The sequence below is a fragment of the Trachypithecus francoisi genome, unplaced genomic scaffold, assembly GCF_009764315.1.
Source record: "Trachypithecus francoisi isolate TF-2019V2 unplaced genomic scaffold, Tfra_2.0 Lachesis_group11, whole genome shotgun sequence".
Classification (NCBI taxonomy): Eukaryota; Metazoa; Chordata; class Mammalia; order Primates; family Cercopithecidae; genus Trachypithecus; species Trachypithecus francoisi.
The window spans coordinates 106,136,085-106,162,213 of NW_022681456.1; the positions used below are offsets into that span (position 1 = coordinate 106,136,085).

Genomic DNA, 26,129 nt, shown 5'->3' on the forward strand with positions numbered 1-26,129 from the left:
TCCCATTCTGTGTTTACCTCTCTTAAAATATTGGTCACACTTTCTTGAATTGTAGATCTATTAGGAAAATTCACTAACTGCAGCTAATTTTCATTGTTCATGCTCCAAATTTTATTATTTTGAAATATTGTTAATCTTAGTAGTACAGTAAAAGAGAAATACCACTTAACATTTTTTGTTTTTTTTTCTTTGAGACAGAGTCACGCTCTGTCACCCAGTCGAGTGCAGTGGTGCGATCTCAGCTCACTGCAACGCACTCCGCCTCTCCGGGTTCAAGCAATTCTCCTGCCTCAGCCTACTGAGTAGCTGGGATTACAGGCACCTGCTACCACACCCAGCTAGTTTTTGTATTTCTAGTACAAAATGTATTTCTAGTATTTCATGTTGGCCAGGCTGGTCTCAAACTCCTCACCTCAAGTGATCCACCCATCTCGGCCCCCCAAAGCGTTGGGATTACATGTAGGCATGAGCCACTGTACCTGGCCCACTTAACATTTTAAATTAATTTCAAGATAATATAACTTGAATATTTTTACACATGTAATTTTTATAATATATTTATTTACATAGTTTATAATATCCAACAGAAGGGATTACAATGAGTAAAAACCCAGTTTCTATTGTTCTTAAAGTGGCTTGATTTATACAACTTAATGTGTTGGGTATTTGTGTCTAAGACTCCCTCTGCTGTCTAGGTTTGGAAGTATTGTGAGGTTAACAGATTTTCTTTTTATAGTTACTACTCAGTTGAACAGGCTTTAAAATACAGAGAGAATCATATTTTTTCTTCATTTTTTGCTATTATTTATATTTTTATTTTAATTGGAGACATGACAAGAATTGACTTGTGTATGGATCTTGCATAATTTAAGTATTGCAGGTTTGAAATCTCTTCTACCACTTTGAGAGTGCCATTTTTCACATTGTATACTATTAGGTTGAAAATTATTAAGGCCTAAAATCATTTTTAGCCATTAAATTTAAATAACCTTGCTTTAATCATAAATAGATGGTGGTCACAATGACTGTTAAACTCTTTGAAGACAGGATATTTAGCTTTATATGGCAAGCTTTTGAATACCTAATATATTAAACAGAAATTAAAACTTTATGGGATAAAGAGAGAATCTCCTCCAAATTGGTAAACTGTAAGATCTTTCAAATGATTTAGCTAATTTCTCCACAAATCTGAGGTATTAGTTTTTTTTTTTTTTTTTTAAGTGGTATTCTCCTGTATTGGGGTCACTTTAAACCTTTTTCTTAATGATAAATATATGAATTGAAACTAATCCCTTAATACATATTATTTGAAAACTGAAATAATATGTTTAGATACTGTTTACTTCTTGATAAATTTATTGGAATAGGATGTTCGAATACTGTTTACTTCTTGGTAAATTTTTAAATCCAATGGATTTTACATAAGTGTAGAACCAGAGCTCAAATACTGTTACTGTGTGTCAAGACTTATGAAAACAGTTTACAGTTGCATGGCTTATATCTAAAGTTCAGAAACAGAAGGACAATTAGTGTGCACACACACACATGCATTTGGATTTTGGTGACTTACGTTTGCCAATGTGGAAAAAATAGCAAATTAAGTTCTCCTGTGAAAAAGTCATTATCTTATTTAAAATTCTGTGCCATTGGTTATCCTTGTCTTTTGTGAATATTGAGTGTTCCTGTTTATAATATTGACATCTATGTGGATGATATTTAGGAATTCTAAAAGTCTAATATATGTAATATATATTCAGTTGCCTGAAGAGAAACATAAAAAATCCTTTCTTAATATTGTTTCCATTAATAATGGAAATTTGCTACCTGTACACATGAAGCCATCGTATATATTCACATTTTAATACTTTTTATGTATTTCAGGGTGTTGATGATGCCTTCTATACATTAGTTCGAGAAATTCGAAAACATAAAGAAAAGATGAGCAAAGATGGTAAAAAGAAGAAAAAGAAGTCAAAGACAAAGTGTGTAATTATGTAAATACAATTTGTACTTTTTTCTTAAGGCATACTAGTAAAAGTGGTAATTTTTGTACATTACACTAAATTATTAGCATTTGTTTTAGCATTACCTAATTTTTTTCCTGCTCCATGCAGACTGTTAGCTTTTACCTTACATGCTTATTTTAAAATGACAGTGGAAGCTTTTTTTTCCTCTAAGTGCCAGTATTCCCAGAGTTTTGGTTTTTGAACTAGCAATGCCTGTGAAAAAGAAACTGAATACCTAAGATTTCTGTCTTGGGGTTTTTGGTGCATGCAGTTGATTACTTCTTATTTTTCTTACCAATTGTGAATGTTGGTGTGAAACAAATTAATGAAGCTTCTGAATCATCCCTATTCTGTGTTTTATCTAGTCACATAAATGGATTAATTACTAATTATAATTTCAGTTGAGACTTTCTAATTGGTTTTACTGAAACATTGAGGGAACACAAATGTATGGGCTTCCTGATGATTCTTCTAGGCATCATGTCCTATAGTTTGTCATCCCTGATGAATGTAAAGTTACACTGTTCACAAAGGTTTTGTCTCCCTTTCCACTGCTATTAGTCATGGTCACTCTCCCCAAAATATTATATTTTTTCTATAAAAAAAAAAATGGAAAAAAATTACAAGTCAATGGAAACTATTATAAGGCCGTTTCCTTTTCACATTAGATAAATTACTATAAAGACTCCTAATAGCTTTTCCTGTTAAGGCAGACCCAGTATGAAATGGGGATTATAGCAACCATTTTGGGGCTATATTTACATGCTACTAAATTTTTATAATAATTGAAAAAATTTTAACATGTATAAAAAATTCTCATAGGAATTAAATGTAGTGTCCCTGTGTCAGATTGCTCTTTCATAGTATAACTTTAAATCTTTTCTTCAACTTCAGTCTTTGAAGGTAGTTTTAATTCTGCTTGTGATGTTAAAGATTATTTAGGCCAGTTATAGCTTAGTAGGTGTTGAAGAGACCAAGGTTGCATGGCCAGGCCCTGTGTGAACCTTTGAGCTTTCATAGAGAGTTTCACAGCATGGACTGTGTCCCCATGGTCATCCAGTGTGTCATGCATTGGCTGGTCCAAATGGGGAGGGACTAGGACAGTTTGGATAGGTCAACAAGATACATTATCACTCTGTGGTGGTCCTGCTGACAAATCAAGAGCATTGCTTTTGTTTTTTAAGAAAATGAACTCTTTTTTAAAAATTACTTTTTAATATTAACTCAAAAGTTGAGATTTTGGGGTGGTGGTGTGCCAAGACATTAATTTTTTTTTCAAACAATAAAGTGAAAAAGTTTTACAATCTCTAGGTTTGGCTAGTTCTCTTAACACTGGTTAAATTAGCATTTCATAAATACTTTTCAAGTCTGATCCATATTTAAGAATAATGCTTTAAAAATATTAATAAAAATCCTTTTGATAAAATTAAAATGTTACTTATTTTAAAATGTATGAAATGAGATGGCATGGTGAGGTGAAAGTATCACTGGACTAGGAAGAAGGTGACTTAGGTTCTAGATAGTTGTCTTTTAGGACTCTGATTTTGAGGACATCACTTACTATCCATTTCTTCATGTTCAAAGAAGTCATCTCAAACTCTTAGTTTTTTTACAACTATGTGATTTATATTCCGTTTACATAAGGATACACTTATTTGTCAAGCTCAGCACAATCTGTAACTTTTTAACCTATGTTACACCATTTTCAGTGCCAATCTTGGGCAAAATTGTGCAAGAGGTGAAGTTTATATTTGAATATCCATTCTCGTTTTAGGACTCTCCTTCCATGTTAGTGTCATCTTGCCTGCCTACCTTCCACATGCCCCATGACTTGATGCAGTTTTAATACTTCTAGTTCCCCTAACCGAAAGATATACTGCTGCTATGGATATCTCCATGAAGTTTTCCCATTAAGTCACATCAAAATGCCCTACATCTTACTTCCTCAGGGCTCGAGGATCTGACAGATACCATAATGGGATTTGACCTAATCACTAATTTTCAGGTGGTGGCCAATCCTTTGAATATCTCTTTGCTGCCCAATCCATTAGCGACAGTAGGATTTTTCAAACCTGGTATGAATAGACAGAACCCTATCCAGTGGAAGGAGAATTTAATAAAGATAGTACTGAAAGAATTCCTAAGGTAATCTACAACTAGGACTACTCCTGTTAACAGTAATACATTCCATTGTTTTAGTAACCAGAAATGCTTTTTTTTTTTTTTTTTTTTTTTGGGTGTCAGAGTCTCACTCTGTCACCTAGGCTGGAATGCAGTGGCACCATCTCGGCTCACTGCAACCTCCATCTCCCAGGTTCAAGCGATTCTCGTGCCTCAGCATCCTGAGTAGCTGGGATTACAGGCATGTGCCACCACACTCGACTAATTTTTGTAGTTTTAGGAGAGACAGGGTTTCACCCTATTGGCCAGGCTGGTCTCGAACTCCTGACCTCAAGTGATTCACCCGCCTCAGCCTCATAAAGCTGTTTTGCAGAACTCATTTATTCAGCAAATATTTATTGAGTGCCTACCAGATGCCAGTCACTTCACAAGGCACTGGGTATATGGTATCCCCAAACAAGAGACATAATCCTGGTCCTTAGCTAGTGCTAGCGTGGTCCGTAGCATCTGAGTAAGGCCTTTAGCCTACGGTCCAGAGATAACACAGTGCGTATTTTAGTTTTGCAAAGAGGGGTTTGGTCCCTGTGCCAGCTCTGTAATTGTTTTGCTATGATTCCAGTGAAACTCTTTGATCGAGCTACTTTATGTAAATCACTTCATTGTTTAAAGGAATAAACTTGATTATATATTTTTTTAGTTTGGCATAACTATGTGATTCTATTGAGACAGTTACTGTACACATTAAGGTGTATGTCAGATATTCATATTGAAATTCCCAAATGTGTAATATTCCAGTTTTCTCTGCATAAATAATTAAAATATACTTAAAAATTAATAGTTTTATCTGGGTACAAATAAACATGTGCCTGAACTAGTTCACAGACAAGGAAACTTCTATGTAAAAATCAGTATGATTTCTGAATTGCTATGCTAAACTCCAGATCTTTGGAACATTGTTTAGATAGGGTGTTAAGACTTACACAGTACCTCTTGTTTCTACACAGAGAAAGAAATGGCCATCCTTCAGGAACTGCAGTTCTTATGAGGGGATATTTAGGCCTCTTGAATTTTTGATGTAGATGGGCATTTTTTTAAGGTAATGGTAATTACCTTTATGTGAACTTTGAATGGTTTAACAAAAGATTTGTTTTTGTAGAGATTTTAAAGGGGGAGAATTCTAGAAATAAATGTTATCTAATACCGCCTTAAAGATAAAAATCCTTGTTGAAGTTTTTTTTTTTTTTTTTTAAAGCTAAATTACATAGCCTTAGGCATTAACATGTTTGTGGAAGAATATAGCATACATATATTGTATCATTTGAGTGAATATTCCCAAATAGGCATTCTAGGATCTATTTAACTGAGTCACACTGCATAGGAATTTAGAACCTAACTTTTATAGGTTATCAAAACCGTTGCCACCATTGCACAATTTTGTCCTAATACATACATAGAAACTTTGTGGGGCATGTTAAGTTACAGTTTGCACAAGTTCATCTCATTTTATTCCATTGATTTTTTTTTTTCTTCTAACCATTTTTTTCTTCAAACAGTATATAATGTTAGGGGATTTTTTTAGACAGTAAAAACTATCTGAAGATTTCTGTTTGTCAAAAAGTAATGATTTCTTGATAATTATGTAGTAATGTTTTTTAGAACCCAGCAGTTATTTAATAACTTCTGTGTTAATACTGGATAGCATGAATTCTGCATTGAGAAACTGAATAGCATACAACTGATAGCTGTCAGAAAATGAAAATTTCTTTCTCAAGATACTCACATGAGTTCTTGAAGAATAGTCATAACTAGATTAAGATCTGTGTTTTAGTTTAATAGTTTGAAGTGCCTGTTTGGGATAATGATAGGTAATTTAGATGAATTTAGGGGAAAAAAAAGTTATCTGCAGAAATGTTGAGGGCCCATCTCTCCCCACCACACCCACATAGAGCTAACTGGGTTACAATGTTTTATCCGAAAGTTTTCAATTCCACTGTCTTGTGTTTTCATGTTGAAAATACTTCTTTGCATTTTTCCTTTGAGTGCCAATTTCTTACTAGTACTATTTCTTAATGTAACATGTTTACCTGGAATGTATTTTAACTATTTTTGTATAGTGTAAACTGAAACATGCACATTTTGTACATTGTGCTTTCTTTTGTGGGACATATGCAGTGTGATCCAGTTGTTTTCCATCATTTGGTTGCGCTGACCTAGGAATGTTGGTCATATCAAACATTAAAAATGACCACTCTTTTAATTGAAATTAACTTTTAAATGTTTATAGGAGTATGTGCTGTGAAGTGATCTAAAATTTGTAATATTTTTGTCATGAACTGTACTACTCCTAATTATTGTAATGTAATAAAAATAGTTACAGTGACTGTGAGTGTGTGTTTATTCATGGAATTTGAATTGTTTGCCCCGAAATGGATATGGAATACTTTATAAGCCATAGACACTATAGAATACCAGTGAATCTTTTTATGCAGCTTTTAAGTTAGAAATATCCTTTATTTCTAAAAGGTGCTGTGGATATTATGTAAAGGTGTGTTTGCTTAAACTTAAAACCATATTTAGAAGTAGATGCAAAGCAAATCTGCCTTTATGACAAAAAAATAGAATAACATTATTTATTTCCTTTTATCAAAGAAGGTAATTGATACACAGGTGAGTTGGTTTTAGGCCCAAAGGTAGCAGCAGCAACATTAATAATGGAAATAATTGAATAGTTATGTATGTAATGCCAGTCACCAGCAGGCTATTTCAAGGTCAGAATAACTCCACACATATTATTTCTATAACTACATTTAAATCACTGTCAGAAACTTTGTTTTGGAGTGAACCTTGAGTATGTGCTGTTCATGTATCACATTGGATGAAAAAATAAGGGATTCCTTTCAAAAGTTAAGAGAAATAAGAAATTATTTTGCTTATTAAATGTTCAGTAAATGGCATTCTCTTGTCAGTAAAATGGAGAAATAAGCTAAAAGTTGGCTAAGCCCTATTAAGTTACAGGATTAAATGTATTATATTTTCATTCAAAATTGGGTGCTCATTCATTTATAATCGGTAGTCTAGCTAAACTATGTTTGTATCAAAATTGAGCATTAAGTTGCTGATAATTTCTCAGTATGAACAGAAGTTGAAACCTATTCAGTAGGGCAGCTCAGGGATTTTTTACACAATATGTATATCTTCCCATTTTAAGTTAGAATTATTTCACAATATCTGGTACACATAACAGCTGGCACTGATTGTCAGCTAAATTAAAGTAGTAATGATCAATTAGTTTTGTTGGTATCTGAATAATAGCGTTGTTTCATAGCTCTGTATTTCCTAAGGAAGTACAAGGCTTCTAGCTCTTTCATTACAAATTCGCCCTGTGCAATAAGTTCTTTGATCTTCTCTGGATTCTTCACATCTTTGTTTTTAAGGAAAATGTTCTTCAAACGCTTTTTAAAATAGTCTGCTCCTTTTGGATAGTCTCGTCCAAGATACAGCAGCTTCAAAAAGAAAGATTATGTATTTCTAAACAATCCATGTCATATAACAACATTTTAATACAATTGGCAACATAATTACTTACATTTTTATAAAGTTTTAGTACTTCTCCTCTTAAAGAATTGGCCATTTTCATTTACCATGTAAATTATCCACTTTTATGTGTAACATGCCTAAAGAAAGGAAAATTTTTTGCAATTAGCTGCATTGTAGTCTTAAAATCAAAAAAGGTTATACACACTGAGAAAATAACTTTTTAAAAATTCAATAAATATTTCTTGAGAACTTTTTTGTTCCACGTACTGTGATACAGTTATAAATACTTCAGATAAAATAACCTGCTGTCACAGAATTGACTTCTTCCTACAGGACACTAAGCAAAGAAGACGATTATTATGAGAAGTCATATTAAGGAAATAAGATGAGAAAGTGGATTGTTACAGATAGGTACATGTACCTCCTTTTATGCCACAGTGGAAGGAATGAGTTAGATTTAAATCCCAGTTGCATAACGTACAGATTAATTAACCATGCTGAGCCTGAGTTTTCCTTATCAAACGAGAGGTCTTTACCATGCTCTCAAGGCAAGGCCAGATCCACTTGAAGGACATTGAGCAGAAGCCTGATCAAATCTTGATGGGTGCTTATCCAAAGGGAGGCTAAAAACAGCAGAAACTGGGTGAGTTAAGCAGGTTGGAATAGTAGAGGAGCCCAAATGAACAACCTGTAAGAGGGTGCCCCTGAGGAACAGGTGACATCCAGTGGGATAAATCATGCTTCTTTATGTGTAATGTGTTAATGCTACTGAGTAGAGGAGGCTCCTTAAAGGCATCATGACAGCCTAAACCTAGAAAATAATTCCCACTACCTGTTACAGTTGAATAGTAAGCTCTTAACATTGCATCCCATCAGGTGGATGCAACTGAAATTTGTTCCATTTTGATTGATGTTAATTTTGATTACCCAATTAAAGTCGTACTTGCTAAGATTGTCCATTATAAAATTATTTCTCTGAGGAACCTAGTCCTTTTAATGGAGAATAGCATTTAGAAACTATAATCTGGATGGAATGTTTTAGAAACCAAGGTCTGGGTGCTAGAAATGCTAATCACCATGGGACTGTCACGGTTCCCAGGTCCCCTGAGTGACAAAGCTGCAAATGTACATACATGCAGATTTAGGTGTTGTGTGTGTGACTTTTATATTAATCTCCACATAATCTGCTACCTAACATTCAATTCCAATACTACAGGGTTTATTTTCATTTCCCCTCTTTACATGGGTTTAATACTGTTGCCTAACAATGAGAAGTCTGGTTCCCACTTGTCCTTAATAAATTTACTTTTTATAATCATCACCCCTCCTTTCACTATGTAATCAAATTCCTCTTGCTGTCACCATTCAGCACACACACACTACTCTCTGAGCTCTGCCACCCAATGCCAGAGTGCCACTGCCACCATCCCACATGCATGGTCTTCTCTTCATCCCCCTTTTCTCCAACCTACCCTTCTTGGGCTCAAGCAATTTACACTGCACCACTTCCTCCCTCCTGGATAAGGCTCACCTTTTGTTCCATTCCAAAAACCTGTGCCACCATTTTCTTCACCCTAACAAGATGCCCTCTTCATCCCCTGCTAGGCTGTTGCTGTGCACAAGTCCCTACCCCCAGACACCCTCCTCACTACAGTTGGGCTCCAGTACCCCCTGCTGGGCTACTACCTTGCCAGTCTTTCTCTCGCCCCCCCCCCCCCCCCCCGCCCTTCCCCAGATGCCTACCTTGCTCAGTGCCACATAATGACTTTTGGGCTGAATTACTCTGCAGGGCAAGCAGGAAACAACTTTTTTTTTTTGAGACGAATTCTCGCTGTCACCAGGCTGGAGTGCAGTGGTGCCATCTCAGCTCACTGCAACCTCCACCTCCCTGGTTCAAGCAATTCCCCTGCCTCAGCCTCCCAGGTAGCTGGGACTACAGGTGTGTGCCACCACGCCTGGCTAATTTTTTTTTTTTTTTTTTGGTATTTTAGTAGAGACGGTGTTTCACCATGTTGGCCAGGATGGTCTCGATCTCCTCACCTCGTGATCTACCCACCTTGGCCTCCCAAAGTGCTGGGATTACAGGCATGAGCCACTGCGCCCGGCCGCAATTTATATTTTTAAAATAGCCTTTTAGATCAGTTTTAAGTGTTATTTTATAGTTAACTAGCAGAAAATGTGGATTAAAATGACAGTACCATACTCAATTAAAAATCATTATGGATTAAAATTGCAGTACCATACTCAATTAAAAATCATTGTGCTACATAATTTAAGTTCTCCTGTTACTTCTGTTTTGGTTGGACCCCGAAGTACAATAGTGTAGATTCTCATTGTGACTTCACCTGCCCCTTTAGGCGTTTTGCAAAATTTACACCTTTTACAATTTTAAAGTCAGGGTACCAATGCCTTCATGTATTTCATCTTAAATTTTTATATGTATTAGACATAGAAACTGCATAAAATATGAATGTACAAATTAAAGAAAGTAAAATATACATCTGGGTACCCATCTTTCAAGTTATGAAACAGAAAATTAGAAGTCTTAGAAGCCCCCATGTGCCCCTCTCCAATTGCTTGTCCTTCCCCATCTCTACCAAGATAGCCTGTAGTGACTTCCAGCTTATTCTCTTTAGTTTTCCCACCACTCATGAACATTGCCCTAAATATTTAATTTCGGCAATTTGAGCAGCAAGCACGAATCTAGCAAGGAAAGGGGCAACAACACTGCTGTTAATTAAAGCCAAACAGTCCTAGTCTGGCTTTACCTTCTCCAGGCTTTAAGAATCCCTTCTGGAGACGTTAATTTGCAATGTCATGAGTGAATACTGGGCTCCTCACAACTGAAGCATGTGGGAAGATCAGAGTGTAGAGCTGATACTTGATTTCCGGCCAATACATAGCAAAAATGGGAAGGAGGAAGACTATTTTCTGCTTTAAGCTCACCAGTGCCCAACATCAGCTTTCAGGAATAGGTTGAAAAAGAAGGGTAAAAGTGAGTGTCCTCAGCTGGTCCAGTCAGCATAGCACAGAAGACAGCAGGAATTTCATCACCACATGGTCAAGGCAAATGGCAGTAAGAATCTGAGCCAGGCTTGCCTAGGAATAATGTCCTCAGGTTAAAAAGATGGTACAATGGCAGCAGGGATCTTGGTCGTAACAACCACCAATGTGAGTCATAACTGCTTGATTTTGGACTGACTGCTCTCTACATCAAGAAGCACAACTGTTGTACTGGAATCTCACTTGACCATGCTCCCAGAAATTCCTTTTGCCTATCCTCTATGTTGATTATCCCATTTTCTACATTTCAAAGTGTTGCATTTACTGGTTTTATTTTTGTTTCTGCGGAGCACATCCTAACTTCTAGAAAAGGGTACATGGAAGGTAAATGAGACCCTGGATGTCTAAAAATGGCTGGCTGCCTCTATTTGTTTGATAGCTTGTCTGAGTATAGAATTGAAAGCTGGAAAAAATTTTCTTTCAACATTTTGAAGCAGTTGCTCATCTGTTTGCTTTTACCATTGCTATTAAGAAGTTCAAAGCAGTCCTGGTAAGTGATCCTCTGTATGGATGTATTTTTTCTCTCTCTCCCCAGAAACTTACAGAATGTTCTCCATGAAGATTTTGAAATGTTAGTGATGTGTTGATAATGGATTTATTTTCATCCATTGTGCTGGACACTCAGTTGGCCCTTGCGATCTGGATGCTTGTTTCCTTCAATTTGGGAAAAAATTTTAAATGATTTCGTTCATGATTCCCCCCTCCCCCATTTTCTTTTTTCTCCCTTCTCGGAACTTTTATTATTTGGACGTTTGAACTTCTAGACACGTTCTCTTCCTTTTTTCTCTACTATTTTCCATTTGTCTTTTTTTAAGCATGGAGTTTTGCTCTTGTCACCCAGGCTGGAGTGCAATGGCCTCATCTTGGCTCACTGGAACCTCCGCCTCCTGGGTTCAAGCGATTCTCCTGCCTCAGCCTCCCGAGTAGCTGGGATTACAGGCATCTGCCACTAAGCATGGCTAATTTATGTATTTTTAGTAGAGATGGGTTTTCACCACGTTGGCCAGGCTGGTCTCGAACTCCTGACCTCAGGTGATCCACCCTCCTTGGCTTCCCAAAGTGCTGGGTGGGATTACAGGTGTGAGCCTCTGTGCCCAGCCTTTTATTCAGTTTTATGGGGGATTTTCTCATTTTCATCTTTCAAGTGTTCTATTGAGTTTTTCACTTCTGCTCTTCCTGGACAGTTAATTTTGACCACTCAGATTGCTCTCAGCATAGCTGGAGACTACTACAGAGATGTTAAAAATACTAAAAAAAAAATAGCCTGGGAATGGGAGTACGGGCTGGAGACCAGGAAGGAATCAAAGATGCACGAGGCAACCTTTGTGGATAACGGATGTATTTATTGTCTTGATTGTGGTGATGGCTTCATTGCGTGTGTATATACATATGCGTATGTATGTATATATACATATCTATATAGTTAGAATAGATACTATATAGTATATAGTATGTAGTTTCCCCACCACTTAGCCCTGTTCTTAGACTTTTGCTGGCATTTCTATTATTTGCAAAAATATATTAAAATATATATTTACAAATAGAGGTAGTCAGCCATTTTCAGTATATAGTATACTATGGTGTATATATATATCTACTATGTAGTAGATAGTAGATATATATAGTATATAGTACATAGTAATTCCTTTTATTTTTGTTTCCATGGAAACAAAAATTATATGTATACTATATATGTATACTATAGGTAGTATATATACTATATAGCACATATATATCTATAAATATGCATATATAGATGTGTATATGTATGAACCAAATTTATCAAATTATGCTTTATAAGTGTAATTCAGTGTCAATTCTATTTCAGCAAAACTTAAAAAAATAATAGAAATGCCAGCCAAAGTCTAAGAACAGAGCTAAGAGATGCTGAGGTAACACATGGAAGTAGAAATCGATCTAAACCACAGGGCTGCCAGTTCGTGGGTAGGAGAGGTGACTCTACCTGCCCCCAGTCAATGGCTGCACAGAACTTGGGGTATGCCTCGCTGAGGAGGGAACCCTGGGAATATACACTTGAATCAGTGAAAAAATCTGAAAGGCACTTGCCACCAGCATAGCAGTGAAGCCATGACCTTTTCTTGCTGAAGGTTATACATTTACTGCTTTTCTGGCTCCTCTTTCCTAGGGGAAAAAAAAAATCACACAGGAACCAACATTACTTCTACATCAATACTTGTAAAATTGTACTTACTACTAGTTAATGAGCTAATTCACATAACAAGCATACTATGTAGGCATTTTTTCCTTTCAAGTTCACTGATTCTTGCTTTCTTGAAATTTTCTGTTGTTTTACTTCAAATAGCTTTTCTGCTTGCTTTTGTCTCTATCACTTCTGAGCTTCCTTCCAAAATCTGGTCATTCTTTTCTGTCTACTCTTACGAGTGAAAAGACACAAAAGCTTTTTAGATCTGTATATATGGGTGAAGCATACAGACTCTGGGCTTCACTTAGGGTGCTCTGAGTGGGCCTTTACTGAGGAACCTCTGATGTCAGTATCTTGGATTGCTCCTCCTGGGCTAGGCAGTTCCTCAGAGTTGAGTCTTCCAGTCTTCTAAGGATTTGCCTATTAAACATTAAAAAGTGAAAGAGGAATGCAGGCTCTGTATCCAGCATTATGTATACCTAAATTCACTTAATTTTGTTTCCAGTGTGCTTCTCTAGAATGCCTGAGGATGCCCCAGTCCAGGGACGAGTACTACTTTTTCCAGAAACCTCTAGTCTTTTATGGCAGTAAGGGGGTAGAGTTACTTAGAGGTGTTTCTCATATAGCTTTCATGTAGTCCACTTCCTATTTCAGGGCCCCTGTTTCAGTGCCTTTTGAGAATTCTGCAGAGTAAATTGGGTTTTTCTGGTGTGCTAAGTCACATTCATTCACCTGTTTTCCAGCTTCTGAAGTTTTATTGCTGTTATCGCCTGTCGCAATTTTTCCAATTTATTTTTATATCATTTTACTATAGATTTAGTAATTTTGGAAGGGAGTAAAATTAGATGAGGGTATTTAACCCACTATATTAACTACTTCATTTTTTAAACTTATTTTTCTTTTGGCAGACAGCCATTAGCAGTGTGAAATAATCTTACTAAGAATGATTTTTAGGCTGGGCATGGTCACTTGTACCTGTAATCTCAGCACTTTGGTAGCCCAGGGCCGGAGGATGGCTTGAGGTCAGGAGTTTGAGACCAGCCTGAGCAACACAGTGAGACCTTGTCTCTACTAACAGTAAAAAAATATTAGCCAGGCATGGTCGCGTGTGCCTGTAGTCTCAGCTATTTGGGAGGCTGAGGTGGGAGGATCGCTTGAGCCCAGGAGGTTGAGGCTGTAGTGAGCCATGATTGTTCTACCACTCCAACCTGGGCAAAATTCATTTTGAGACCCTGTCTCAAAACAAAACAAGCAAACAAAAAACACCTCTTGTGAGCCATGTTCTTTTCACATAATTTAAAATTAAATCTACATAGAAGTAATTTCAAATTGCAAACTATAACCTGTTTAATGCCTAACAGCACACCTTCATTTAATTCACAATTTGTAACTTGTGAAAGCTTTTAGGGACCTGGCTTAAGTTGTCCTTTTTAGTTGTTGGTCTTTTTACAAATTATGTATTATAAAAGACTTGCCTAGCAAAAATGTAACTAGTGTGGCTACGGTAAATTTGTTCTTCTTTGATATGTTAACTTATATGAATTAATGCAGTTTATCTTTTTTTTTTTTTTTTTTGAGATAGAGTCTTGCTCTGTTGCCCAGGTTGGAGTGTAGTGGTGTGATTTTGGCTCACTGCAACCTCCCTGTCCTGGGTTCAAGCGATTCCCATCTCAGCCTCCAGAGTAGCTGGGATTACAGGTGGCCACCAACACGCCCGGTTAATTTTTCGTATTATTTTAGTAGAGACAGGGTTTCACCGTGTTATCCAGGATGGTCTCGATCTCCTGACCTCATGATCTGCCCGCCTTGGCCGCCCAAAGTGCTGGGATTACAGGTGTGAGCCACCACGCCAGGTAATGCAGTTTATCTTTATGCAGTTGACCTTGAAGCATTTAGGTTTATTTTAGCCATTAAGAGAAACAGGTCTCCTTGGGTTCACAATGTAGTGAATAAATAATTTGAGTTCAGCAGGGCCTGAGGCTGCTCCTGAACTCTGCACGAAGTCATGGAGGTTACTGTTTTAAGTAAAGAGCCAAGAGTTAAGGACTAAGAGAAGCCCCCTATTATTCTGAAAACTTGGATGTGTGCGCTGGATGAGACAGCGGTTGCAGTCCCTATTGATAGTTTTTCCCCGCTGTCATTCTAGGCTAAGGAGTTAAGACTTTACCAGTTCCAGTTCTAGGCTAGTGGAGAATTGTCATTTTACTGGGGGTTACGTGGTGCCCAAAGTTGTTAACCATTCTTCCCCATGGGGTAGATACAGTGAGAGCGTCAGTGAAGCCTTTCCTCTAAAAGCCCACTATTTTAAGGTAACTTGGGATTACTGTACTGTCTCCTTACCCCCAAGAATCCTAATTTGAGTTGACTGAGGCGTTTTATCATTAAACATTAGTTTTCCTGAAACTGATTTAAAAGGAAACCTTAAGTTCCATAACAGCCACGGCCAACTGAGTAAGAACTCTGTACGAAGTCGCTATTAAAATGTTTTTATCTTGCTACCAGGATATGGATGTAAAATGCTAATAACTATTACACAGCCTGTAATAGTTACAGGTTACAATGGGGATAATAACACTTTAACCCACAAAGACTAGCTTAGTCCTACTACTTATCTATGAATAATGCCTGTAGTCAGTAACACTGGAAGGGATCGAGCATTATAAACTTAGAATTCAGAGATGAGAAATGGTGCCAGTAATTTAAAAGTATTTTCAGGTCTCATAATGCTAAAACAGGGTGCCCTACAATTACAGAGAACTCAGTCGGGCTTGAGAACAGCCTCACTTAATTGTAGTTTTCCTGGCGGTGTAAGGTGCCAGCGTTTCTTCGTGTGGGAGGAGACTGAAATTCTGAAGGTTGTGCTACTGATTAGTACAATTAGTCTGTGACCTTGGGAAACTAATGAGTCTTTGGGGCCTCACCAATCTTCATGTTAAGGAATATTTTACCCAGGAATTGCTTCATTTTCTAGTCTTGTTTAGGGCGCTTTTAGGCAAAAGGACACGTACGCTGCACAGAAAGTAAACAATAGAGCAGAGAGAAGAATCCGAAGGTCATTAATCTTAAAATAAACAACCCTCTGGAGCCAACTTACTTCCCTCTTTAAATTGCCGAATGAGCCCCATCCCCCTGCTGGCTTAAATCGCAGTGGCCCGGGCCGCCCACCGGGTGTCCGCTGCTTGAACCAGTCGCATGCCGGTTCCCTTCTCGAAACTCTCCCAGAAAGACTGAGCCCCAACACACTATAGGAAATAAACCGTCAAGGTCAGGAGACGCTCAGAACCCTCTTCCCACAGCCGGTGGTCCTCGCCCAGAGCGCATTTTGCCTGCAGACCCCAGGATCCGGGAAACGGAACAAAATTCCCCGGCGCCGGCACTCACGCACTTTCCGGCACGCCGGAGCCGCAAAACCTTCCACCGCTTTGACTCCTCTGTCCGTCTACTGCGAAGCGCGGTGGGGTTGAGGGAGGAGGGCAACTTGTCAGTAAAGGGGGCGGGGCGCCGGCCGGAAAAGCCTGCTGCGGCTGCGCTCTTTTCCTGGAGCGCAAGTGGGCGGGGCCTGTCGTCCGGACAACCCGGGAGCGTTTGTTCACATAATTTCAGCTTGGACTCTGCGGACTACTGCGGTGGAACTTGACTCCTAATGGTGAGCAAGGTGAATGAGGCAGACAGGTGGAGGGGCGACCATTGATTCTGCCTCACCAGTGTTAAATGATGTAATAAGAGCCGGTCATATTTTACAGAGAAGCGGGTCGGTTTGGGAAATAACTCATACCTCGGGGTGGGTGGGCCCTCTTCTCAGCAATAGCTTTCCTTACCTGGACGGACGGGTAGGAGTCCCAAACCGGTTTCTGCAAACGGGAGATGGTCAAAGCTGTCACACGGTATCCTGATCTCGAATGTTGCTAAGCTTGAAAATTGGTCCCAACCTAGTAACTTCCAGTAATGATAGACGTTGCCACTAAATTCTCTTGTAGCAACTTGGCGGAAATGTTTTAGTACCTCTGCAGCAGTTAATTAAAAGCTAATGCAGTTTGCTCTGCTTTGAAAAGGTATTTTATGTCGTCTTTTGTGGGACTATGAATTGTTCTGTGATTCAAGGTACTCATCCTGCGTTAAATATGATAAAGCTTCTCATTTTGTTTTTCTGCACTCCTCAACTGCCATGTTTTCACCAAGGAGACAGGCCAACATGTAGCTATGAGAGTATCTCTGTCTGGTTTTCTTAAATGTGGTTTCCATCAAGACATTTTCTATAATTAAAACCAGAGGAAGTGGAGAATGTAATTAATTATTTAATTCATTAATTAAGGGAAGATATGGAGTGCATTCTTTGTACTTGGCACTGGGCTAGAAGCCAAGAATTCCAAGAAGAACATGATGACAGCTCTGCTTATGGGATACAGATTAAACAAATTAATTACAATACAGTTTTACAACTGTAACAATTGAAGTATCTAAAATGGGGTAACACAAAGTTGGAAATGATGAAATCAGTGAGGGGAAACAAGAACAAGGTAAGGAAAGAGTGGTCCTTTTCAACCTGTTTTAAAGTATAAATACTTTATACTTTTCCACAAATAGTGGGAAGAAATAGGGAATGGAGGCCTGGCGCAGTGGCTCACCCCTGTAATCCCAGCACTTGGGGAGGCTGAGGCAGGCGGATCACGATGTCAGGAGTTCGAGACCAGCCTGGCCAACTTGGTGAAACCCTGTCTCTACTAAAAATACAAAAATTAGCCTGGCGTGGTGGCGCGCGCCTGTAATTCCAGCTACTCAGGAGGCTGAAGCAGGAGAATCGCTTGAACCCGGGAGGCGGAGGTTGCAGGGAGCTGAGATTGTGCCACTGCACTCCAGTGTGGGCTACACAGCGAGACTCACAAAAAAAAAAAAAAGAAGAAGAAGAAATGGGGAGTGGAGAGCATTCCTGGCAGAATGCAAATGGAACCTAAGTCAATTTACAATTGCTAATAAATTGGGAGAACAGTAAGCACTTACTTGTTACCTTCCAATTTGTTACCTAAGTTTCTTCTTCCTCTTCTTAGATCCTTCTCCCAGTGTTTCTCAAAGTGTGGCCCCTGGAACATTTACTTCGAATGCACCCAGAGTACTTGTTAAAAATACAGATTCCAGGAACCCACTCAACTCCAAACCTACTGTATTAGTTTCCTAAGGCTGCCAAGTAAGGAATTGCCACAAACTAAGTGCTTAAAGAAAAGCATTTTATTGTCTCGCAGTTCTGGAGACTAGAAGACCAAGATCAAAGTGTCAGCAGGTCTGTGATACCTCTGAGGGCCTTAGGGAGAGATCTGTTCAGACCTTTCCTGGCTTCTGGTAGTTCCTTGGTTTGTGGCAACAAAACTTCATTCTTCACATGGCATTCTCCATCTGAGTATATATATCCAAGTTTCCTTTATTATTATTATCATTATATAAGGACACAAATCATATTGGATTGGGGCCCACCCTATTCAGTATGGCTTCATCTTAATTTAACTAATAAAATCAGTAATGACCTTATCTCCCAGTTAGGTCAAATTCTGAAGTACTGGGGATCAGGATTTCAACATATGAATTTTTTTTTTTTGAGACTGTCTCTCTTTGTCACCCAGGCTGGAGTGCAGTGGCACTATCATGGCTTACCGAAGCCTCAGCCTCCCTGGTTCAAGCAATCTTCCCAACTCAGCCTCCTGAATAGCTGGGAGTACAAGGCACGCACCACCACACCCAGCTAATTTTAAATTTTTTTTTAGAGATAAGGTCTTGCTTCGTTGTCCAGGCTGCCGTCAAACTCCTGGGCTCAAGTGATTCTCTCCCACTTTGACCTCCCAAAATGCTGGGATTACAGGACTAAGCCAGTGCACTCAGCCAAAATAGGATTTTCTTTCTTTTTTTTTTTTTGAGGCAGAATTTTGCTCTGTTGCCCAGGCCAGAGTGCAATGGCGAGATCTCGGCTCACTGAAACCTCTGCCTGCCGGGTTCAAGCAATTCTCCTGCCTCAGCCTCCCGAGTAGCTGGGATTACAGGCTCATGCCACCACACCTAGCTAATTTTTGTATTTTTAGTAGAGACGGGGTTTCACCATGTTAGCCAGGATGGCCTGCATCTCCTGACCCCGTGATCCACCTTCCTCAGCCTGCCAAAGTGCTGGGATTACAGGTGTGAGCCACCACACCCAGCCGCCTGCTATATTTATTTATTCATTTTTTGGAAATGGGGTCTCGCTCTGCTGCCCAGGCTGAATGTCATGGCTCACTGCAGCCTTGACCTCCTGGGCTCAAGTGATCTTCCCACCTCAGCCTCCCAAGTAGCTGGGACCACAGGCATGTGCCTCCATGCTTGGCTAATTTTTAAAAATTTTTCGTAGAGACAGGGTCTTCCTGTGTTGCCCGGGCTGGTCTTGAACTCCTGGGCTCAAGTGATCTTCCCGCCTTGGCCTCCCTGCGTGCTGAAGTTACAGGAGTGAGCCACTGTACAAGGCTGCTTTGTGTGCTTTAAATAACTGATTCCCTTTCTATAAAAATCATCAGTCTAACTTTACAGAAAGGTTCTTTCTTTATGAGATCATTCCCACACTTGCAAATTTGACATTAGTGCACATAATTGGTCAATAATTTACTGTCCTTTGAACCCTTTAAATTAGTGCCTTCTTGACTAGTACTCTATTTAGTAACAGGGCATTTCCTTAAACATGGATCATTGACTGACCTAAGAAATAGTGTAAAATCTACATACAAAAAAATGCTTCGGTAGGTGAACTTAGTTTTCCTATACTTATTTGTAGTTTTGTCTGAACTGTTTTTAAAAAAGCATTTTATTTTGGGATAATTTTAGATTTGCAAGGAAACTTACAAAGATGGTACAGAGAGTTCCCTTATGCCCTTTACCAGGCTTCTTCTAATTTTAACATCTTACATGATCATGATGCTTTTGTATCAGAATTCTCTTTAAAATTGATCAATTCTTTTGTTTTCCAACTTTTAGGGTCCTAAAGCAAAAAAGGTATGTAGAGTTTTTTTCAAAATAGATAGTTGTGTAATCACTTACAGTGTGTGAACAGAATATTTACAGAATTATAGTTTTAGTTTGTAGAGTTTACTAAGCTTACTTTTTAGACATTAATGTGGTTTAAATCATGGAATAATCCTTTACAACAATAGGTCACATGTCAAATTTGACATAAGAGAGTTCTAATTTCACGAATACTTTAAAAAATAGCTTTTAATTTTTACTTGTGTGTAGATTTGCAGCTTTTTGTTAATTCTGCTCTAGAAAATGTTGGATTAGGAACCCCTTTTTCTTCACTCCAGATACATATATAAAATTTTAATTATAAAATGTGCTATGGCTTTAAAGTGAAATCTAAGGTAATACGACTTTAAATGGGTTGCATGGTAACACATACTTGGTGTTTTTTTAAGAGTGAGATGCCGTCACCCAGGCTGGAGTGCAGTGGCATGGTCTTGGCTTACTGCAACCTCCACCTGCCGAGTTCAAGCAATTCTCCCACCTCAGCCTCTTGATTAGCTGGGATTACAGGCACGTGCCACTATGCCTGGCTAATTTTTATATGTTTTGGTAGAGACAGGGTTTCACCTTGTTGGCCAGGCTGGTCTTGAACTCTTGACCTCAAGTGATCCGCTGGCCTCAACTTCCCAGAGTGCTAGGATTACAGGTGTGAGCCACTGCGCCCGGCTTTTACTCTATGTTTTCATAGCACATGCATTCGTGCACACCTCAGTTATAACCCTTCTATCATTTATTGTAATTATTTATAATGGTGAGCTTTTCATGGTCAGGAGCATGTCATATTTTTACATCTATAATGTTTAGCACAGTGCCTGGCACATAGTAGAAATTCAATCAATATTTGTTAAATGAATATGTGAAACCCCATTTAATCTACCACCCTTAAAAACACTTGGGCTCTTTAAAGAAGATTATATAAAGTGTATTCAGTATTTATACAGTCAAACATTTCTTCAAGAAATACCATTGAATGCCTTCTTTGTTTGCTTCTCTCAGTCACTTGGACCCATGACCAACCTGATATTCTTTTAGGAACTGTGAATATAACTGAACAAAATTTATGAAGGCTCTGGAAGCATTCTTATGGGGGAAGCATTCTGGAGGGCCTCTGTGTCCCTATAATCATTCATTGATTTGTATGGACATTCATTTTGTGCTTTAAACTGTGAAATCTTAGAGGGATCATTTTAAATCTGAAAACTCATTGTTTTAAATTACCTTGGTGCTTCATGATATACATAGGTGGGCTATTATGTTGATGGTATTGTTTCTCCGAAAGAATGGTGAGATTCTTCCTATGAAATTTGCAACCAAACCCAGAGAAGAAATCACTTACTTCTTTTTTTTTTTTTTTTGAGACAGAGGCTTGCTCTGTTGCCCAGGTTGGAGTGCAGTGGCACAATCTCGGCTTACTGCAACCTCTGCCTCCCAAGTTCAAGCAAAGAAATCACTTACTTTTTAAAATTATTTTACTTTTAAATATTGCAGTTTGGAGATGAGGTGTTCTGTAAAGGGAACTTACAGTGTAGGTAGGAAAACATTGAAGGATATATTTTATACTTTCTGGCTTTTTAAAGTTTTCTTAAGGGAAAATTAATAAACACACATGGTACAAAATAAAAATAGCATTAAAACTTTGAAACTTTTTTTCCACCCAAAACATTAGATCTGCCTTCTTAGAACCACTGCACATCTTTTCATACGTTTTCTAAATGTTAAAAGGTGCCCTTATGTACACACACACAGACACATACAGACCCCCTTTCTGCCCGCATATGGGAGCATTCTGCACCTTCTATTTTTCACTTAATATTTTATTAATTACAGGATACTCATCTTTTTACATTTTAACATTACTGAAATTGAGATGTGTCTTATGATAGTATCTTACAATCATTGTAGTCCTGGATTGACATCCACTTCTTCAACAGAGAATGTTTGCTTCTATCTGTCCCTCAGGCTTCTTACCAGTCTGATACTACTTAAATTCTATACTTGAGGGTTTTGGACCACACCAACGGTGTGAGTCAGACTGCAAATCCACATGAACAGGCTTGTGGTTTAAATTCTCAGGAATTTTTTTTTCTTCCTTCTACCAGTGTCAGAGTTGAGATATGCAAGTTTTTGTTTGTTTGTTTGTTTGTTTGCTACGCATTACTGTGTTGTGGGATTGTTTGTCTTTCCCTATATCCAGTTTTATACAGGTGTCGCCTTTAACTGCCATCTTAGGCATTATTTCCTTTTTTGGGACATAATAAATACATCTTACATCTGATGACGTCTTAGGTTCAATGGAGTAAGTATACCTTGGGGACCTATATGTTTTGGCGTATTGAAATTACCTCACTCTTTTTCATGACTGCATCATATCCCATTGAAAGTATGCAACATGATTTTTATGTTGGCCCTTATTTTGCTATCACAGTCAAGGCAGGAATGAAGATCCTTATATGTAAGTTCTTGCAAACATGGAAGAATGTTTATTTCATTGATTTAGCAGTGTTCAAGGCATTAAGTGAACAGCAGCAAGACAAAGTTCCTGCCTTCATGAAGCTTACATTCAGCTTGAGGGTGGGAAGTGAGACAGGAAAATAAATAATTTCAGGTAGCTTTTAATACATAGAAACTAAGAGGTCATGAAAAATGTGGAGTAGGGCTAATGATGATGCTATTTCTTATAATATGATTAAGGAATGAAATTTAAGAAGAGATCTGGATGAAGCAAGGCAATAGGTCAGTAATTACCTGGGAGAATGAGTAGCCTAAGCAGGAGAAACAGCTGTTGCGAGTAATCATAGTTTAGAATGACCTTGGCGAAATGCCGGTGTGGTGAGAACAGACTGAGTGAAGTAGAAAGTGAAAGATGAAAACACGGCATGGAGATCGTGGTTAATCAGGAGCTGGTTTGTAGTCCATGGCCAAGTAAGCCATGGTAAAGTATTTGGGTTTTACTGTGAGTGTGATGGGCAGCCTGGGAAAGTTGTAAACAGAAGAGTGCCGTGATCTGATTTACATTTTTAAAGGATCAGTTTGATTGCCATGTGGAAAATTCACTGTAGGGGGACACAGGGTGAAAGTAAGAGCACCCTTTAGGAATCCATTACAGCAGTCTAGTTAGAAACCTTCAACCTGAGAAGTAACGCATACTCTGACAGGTGTACAAAGATTTTCTAAGGACACAAGGACACAGTTTTATGGAAATCAATCTTCAGATGATTCACTTCCATATTTACCTTTTCCTGAGAAAATGTAGTTATAAAGTCCTGCCATTTTACCATTGCATCCTCTTCTGTCACAATCACCCTTCTTAGTAAAGCTTATCTGTTATCTACTCCCATTCTCACTGTGATTCTTTGCCCTTGCGCCTGGGATGTGAAACCATCAGACAGTTCAAAATGCTGATGTTGGCCAAGCTTTCTTTAATCAAGACACCAAGGACCCCCTCGTTTTGTCTGCCTTACTTGTCTTTTTGGAAGTGGTGAAATGTGTCATTAGAAGTATTGAGATATTGTGAATTTATACATATTGTAGTGTGAAGTGGTGATCATTTTTGTTTAGTTACATTGCCCCTGAGATTATTATCAAATTATGGTACCAAAAAATTTATCAAGTTACATTGTGAGAGACTTTTTGGTACTATCATTTGATAACAATCAATGTTTTGGTACCAGACTACAAAGATAATATAATTAATTTTTTAATGAAGAAAGATTTAGTAAAAATGTGAGTGTAATATTTTTACGCAGATTTCAAAGTTGCCTTTTGAAACTTCATGTAATTTAAAGTAGTATTGTTCATTGCAAAAGTTAGAAAATTGTGTAAGACTATAGAAAAGGTTATGATACCTGATGTACTGTTAAAAAACCCATCACTTCCTTTATATTAATATATTTTTGTCAGAAACCACTGTACTTCACAGAATACATGAAATACAGAAAACTGTGATTAGACTATGAGAAGAATTGCCTTACAAATTGATGAATAAGTAGATGACTCCAGTCAGTCTCAGTTAATAATTTATGAGTGTTCTTCCAGTGAAGAAAATGGCATTATTAATACAAATTTGATATTCAAATTATTGTTTAGGAATACAACTGTGAAGAGATTTTATAAAGCTTTTAATACTTTTATTTGAATTGATTGTATTTTATTTGATTAAAATCGTGCTCAACTATCTCCAGAAATGGGAGTGTAATGAATGGGCAAAAGGGTGTACTTTAAATTCTATTTTCATTTAGGAACACTGTCTTTACAAACAGACTTCAGTTGCCAAAGAGTTAGTCCTGGTTTTTATGGAACATTCAGTGCTGACACTAAAATATAAATGATATTAAGTTCAGGACATTAAAATTACATCTTTTTAAAACAACATATGAGGGAATTAAATCAATTTACATCTGACTTATAATCAAAAATGAGATAGGTTGCCATGAAGATGCATATCAACATATTTATTTGTCCAAAAAAATGAAGTCAGACTGTCTGATAGAAAGCAAGTCTGATATGGCCATTTAGTTTAAGTTCGAAAACAGTTTTGCCAATTAGGCAAATGGTAGACATTTTTTATACTTCAAATGAGCTAAATCTGTAACTTTAAGATTTTGGTGAAAGTGATAAGATAAAAAATTATCAAAAATAATATTTTGATCTTTCCAATTTCATTAATATTAGGCTTAAGATTTTTGGGACTGCCATTTCTGCTAAAAACAATAAATAATGCTCACTACAATATATACATATAGATCAAAGCTCTCATCTTAAAAGCATTTAAGAGGCAATAATATAGGACGAAATTATCAGGAAAAAACCTGAGTGAAGACATGAACCAAAGAAGTAATGGAAGCACTACAACTGTTTTTGTTTTTTGTTTATTTTATTTTATTTTAGAGACAGGATCTTGCTATCACCCAGGCTGCCATACAGTGGTGTAATTACAGCTAACTGTAGCCTCAACCTCCCAGGCTCAAGTGATCCTCCCACCTCAGCCTCCTGAGACTACAACCATGTGCTACCATGCCTGGAAATTGTTTTTTCTTTTTCTTTTTCTTTTTTTTTAAGAGATGGGATCCCACTGTGTTGTCCAGGCTGGTCTCAAACTCCTGGGCTCAAGCAATTCTGCTTTGGCCTCCCAAAGTGCTGGAATTGCAGGCATGAATCACCGTGCCCAGTCCAAAGCAATTTTTATCATGAGGGTATTTGCAGAGCTGGGCAGAACCTGAGCTTTGGTCTTCATAGCAAAAATGAAAGCCAGACAGTAGAATGATGTCTTTAATGTGCTGAAAGAAAATAGCTGCCAACTTAGAATTCTGTACCAACTTAAATAAGTTTTCAAAAATGAAGGTGGACTAAAAACATTTTCTCACAAACAAAAACTGAGTTTGCCACCTGCAAAACAGATTATATATGTATAGTATAAAACAATAATCATAATAAAAAAATGTGGGTTTAACAGTAATTAAGATACATGACAACAAACAACCCAGATGTTCATCAGTTGATTAATCAATAAACAAAATTTGGTATATCTATGCATTGGAATATTATTTGGGCATAAGAAGAAAGTACTGATGCATGATATAGCATGGATGGACCTTGAAAGCATGCTAAATGGAAGAAGCCAGTCACAAAAGACCACTTTTTACATGATTACAGTTATATGAAGTGTCCAGAAGAGGTAAATCTACAGAGACAGAAAGTAGATTCATAGTTTCCATGAGCTAGGGATTTGGAAGAAGTGGAGAGTAACTACTAATGAGTATGAGATTTCTATTTTGGGGTGATGAAAAATGTTCTAAAATTGATTGTGGTGATGGTTACACAACTCTGTGAATATACTACCACATCTAGCTAATTGTGTACTTTATATGGGTGATTTGCATGGTGTGTGAATTATATCTCAATAAAACTATTGTTAAAAACATTCATGATAATACTAATGTATAATTTGGTAGGGGAAGGATAGATTGAGTTAAGACATTCTAAAGTCCTTGGGAAAGAGGATACAGGTCTTGATATAGTAGGCGTATTTGTTGACTTTCTATAGTTGCCATTAAAATTACACAGTGTATAACTTCTAAACTGGTAGAGAGAACATAGTGGAATAATAATAAAAAAAAAAATCAATTGAAAAGTTACCAAGAAATAATACAGAATAACACCCAAAAGTAAGATAGTATATTTAAGCCCAAATATATCAGTAAATACATGGA

At 37.6% G+C, this 26,129-nt stretch overlaps 3 protein-coding genes across 20 annotated transcripts in view; 2 read left to right on the forward strand and 1 right to left on the reverse strand.

Moving 5' to 3' along the window:
* Positions 1 to 6,508, forward strand: part of KRAS (KRAS proto-oncogene, GTPase) — a 50,100-nt gene extending 43,592 nt beyond the window's left edge. For 5 of the 6 annotated variants that reach the window (XM_033222654.1, XM_033222658.1, XM_033222656.1 and 2 more), the window contains one exon: positions 1,882 to 6,508. Coding sequence is in view for 3 of the 6 variants with exons in the window: in XM_033222658.1 (XP_033078549.1) it covers positions 1,882 to 1,998 (117 nt within the window). In the remaining 3 variants the exon portion in view is untranslated. The remainder of the gene's footprint in view (positions 1 to 1,881) is intronic. The other variant, XR_004439984.1, reaches the window with a different exon arrangement.
* ETFRF1 (electron transfer flavoprotein regulatory factor 1) lies at positions 5,358 to 16,406 on the reverse strand. 11 transcript variants are annotated; one of them, XM_033222663.1, is made up of 4 exons: positions 16,277 to 16,393; positions 12,795 to 12,869; positions 7,714 to 7,801; positions 5,358 to 7,630 (listed from the first exon to the last, which is right to left on the reverse strand). In XM_033222663.1, the coding sequence occupies exons 3-4, from the start codon at positions 7,762 to 7,764 to the stop codon at positions 7,409 to 7,411; spliced, it is 273 nt and encodes a 90-aa protein (XP_033078554.1). In that variant the 5' UTR covers positions 7,765 to 7,801; positions 12,795 to 12,869; positions 16,277 to 16,393; the 3' UTR covers positions 5,358 to 7,408. The 11 variants fall into 11 exon arrangements, with proteins under 11 accessions (XP_033078554.1, XP_033078553.1, XP_033078555.1 ...); XM_033222662.1 differs by lacking the exon at positions 12,795 to 12,869 and adding an exon at positions 15,986 to 16,133; XM_033222664.1 differs by lacking the exon at positions 12,795 to 12,869 and adding an exon at positions 8,201 to 8,287 and having other exon boundaries at positions 16,273 to 16,393.
* Positions 16,407 to 16,423: 17 nt separating this feature from the next.
* CASC1 (cancer susceptibility 1) overlaps positions 16,424 to 26,129 on the forward strand; it is an 86,606-nt gene continuing 76,900 nt past the window's right edge. Inside the window, exons 1-2 of one of the 3 annotated variants that reach the window (XM_033222638.1) lie at positions 16,458 to 16,537; positions 19,876 to 19,893. In XM_033222638.1, the coding sequence (XP_033078529.1) occupies positions 16,535 to 16,537; positions 19,876 to 19,893 (21 nt within the window). In that variant the 5' untranslated portion in view covers positions 16,458 to 16,534. Of the gene's footprint in view, positions 16,547 to 19,875; positions 19,894 to 26,129 lie in introns of all 3 variants that reach the window. The other 2 variants (XM_033222637.1, XM_033222640.1) reach the window with 2 other exon arrangements.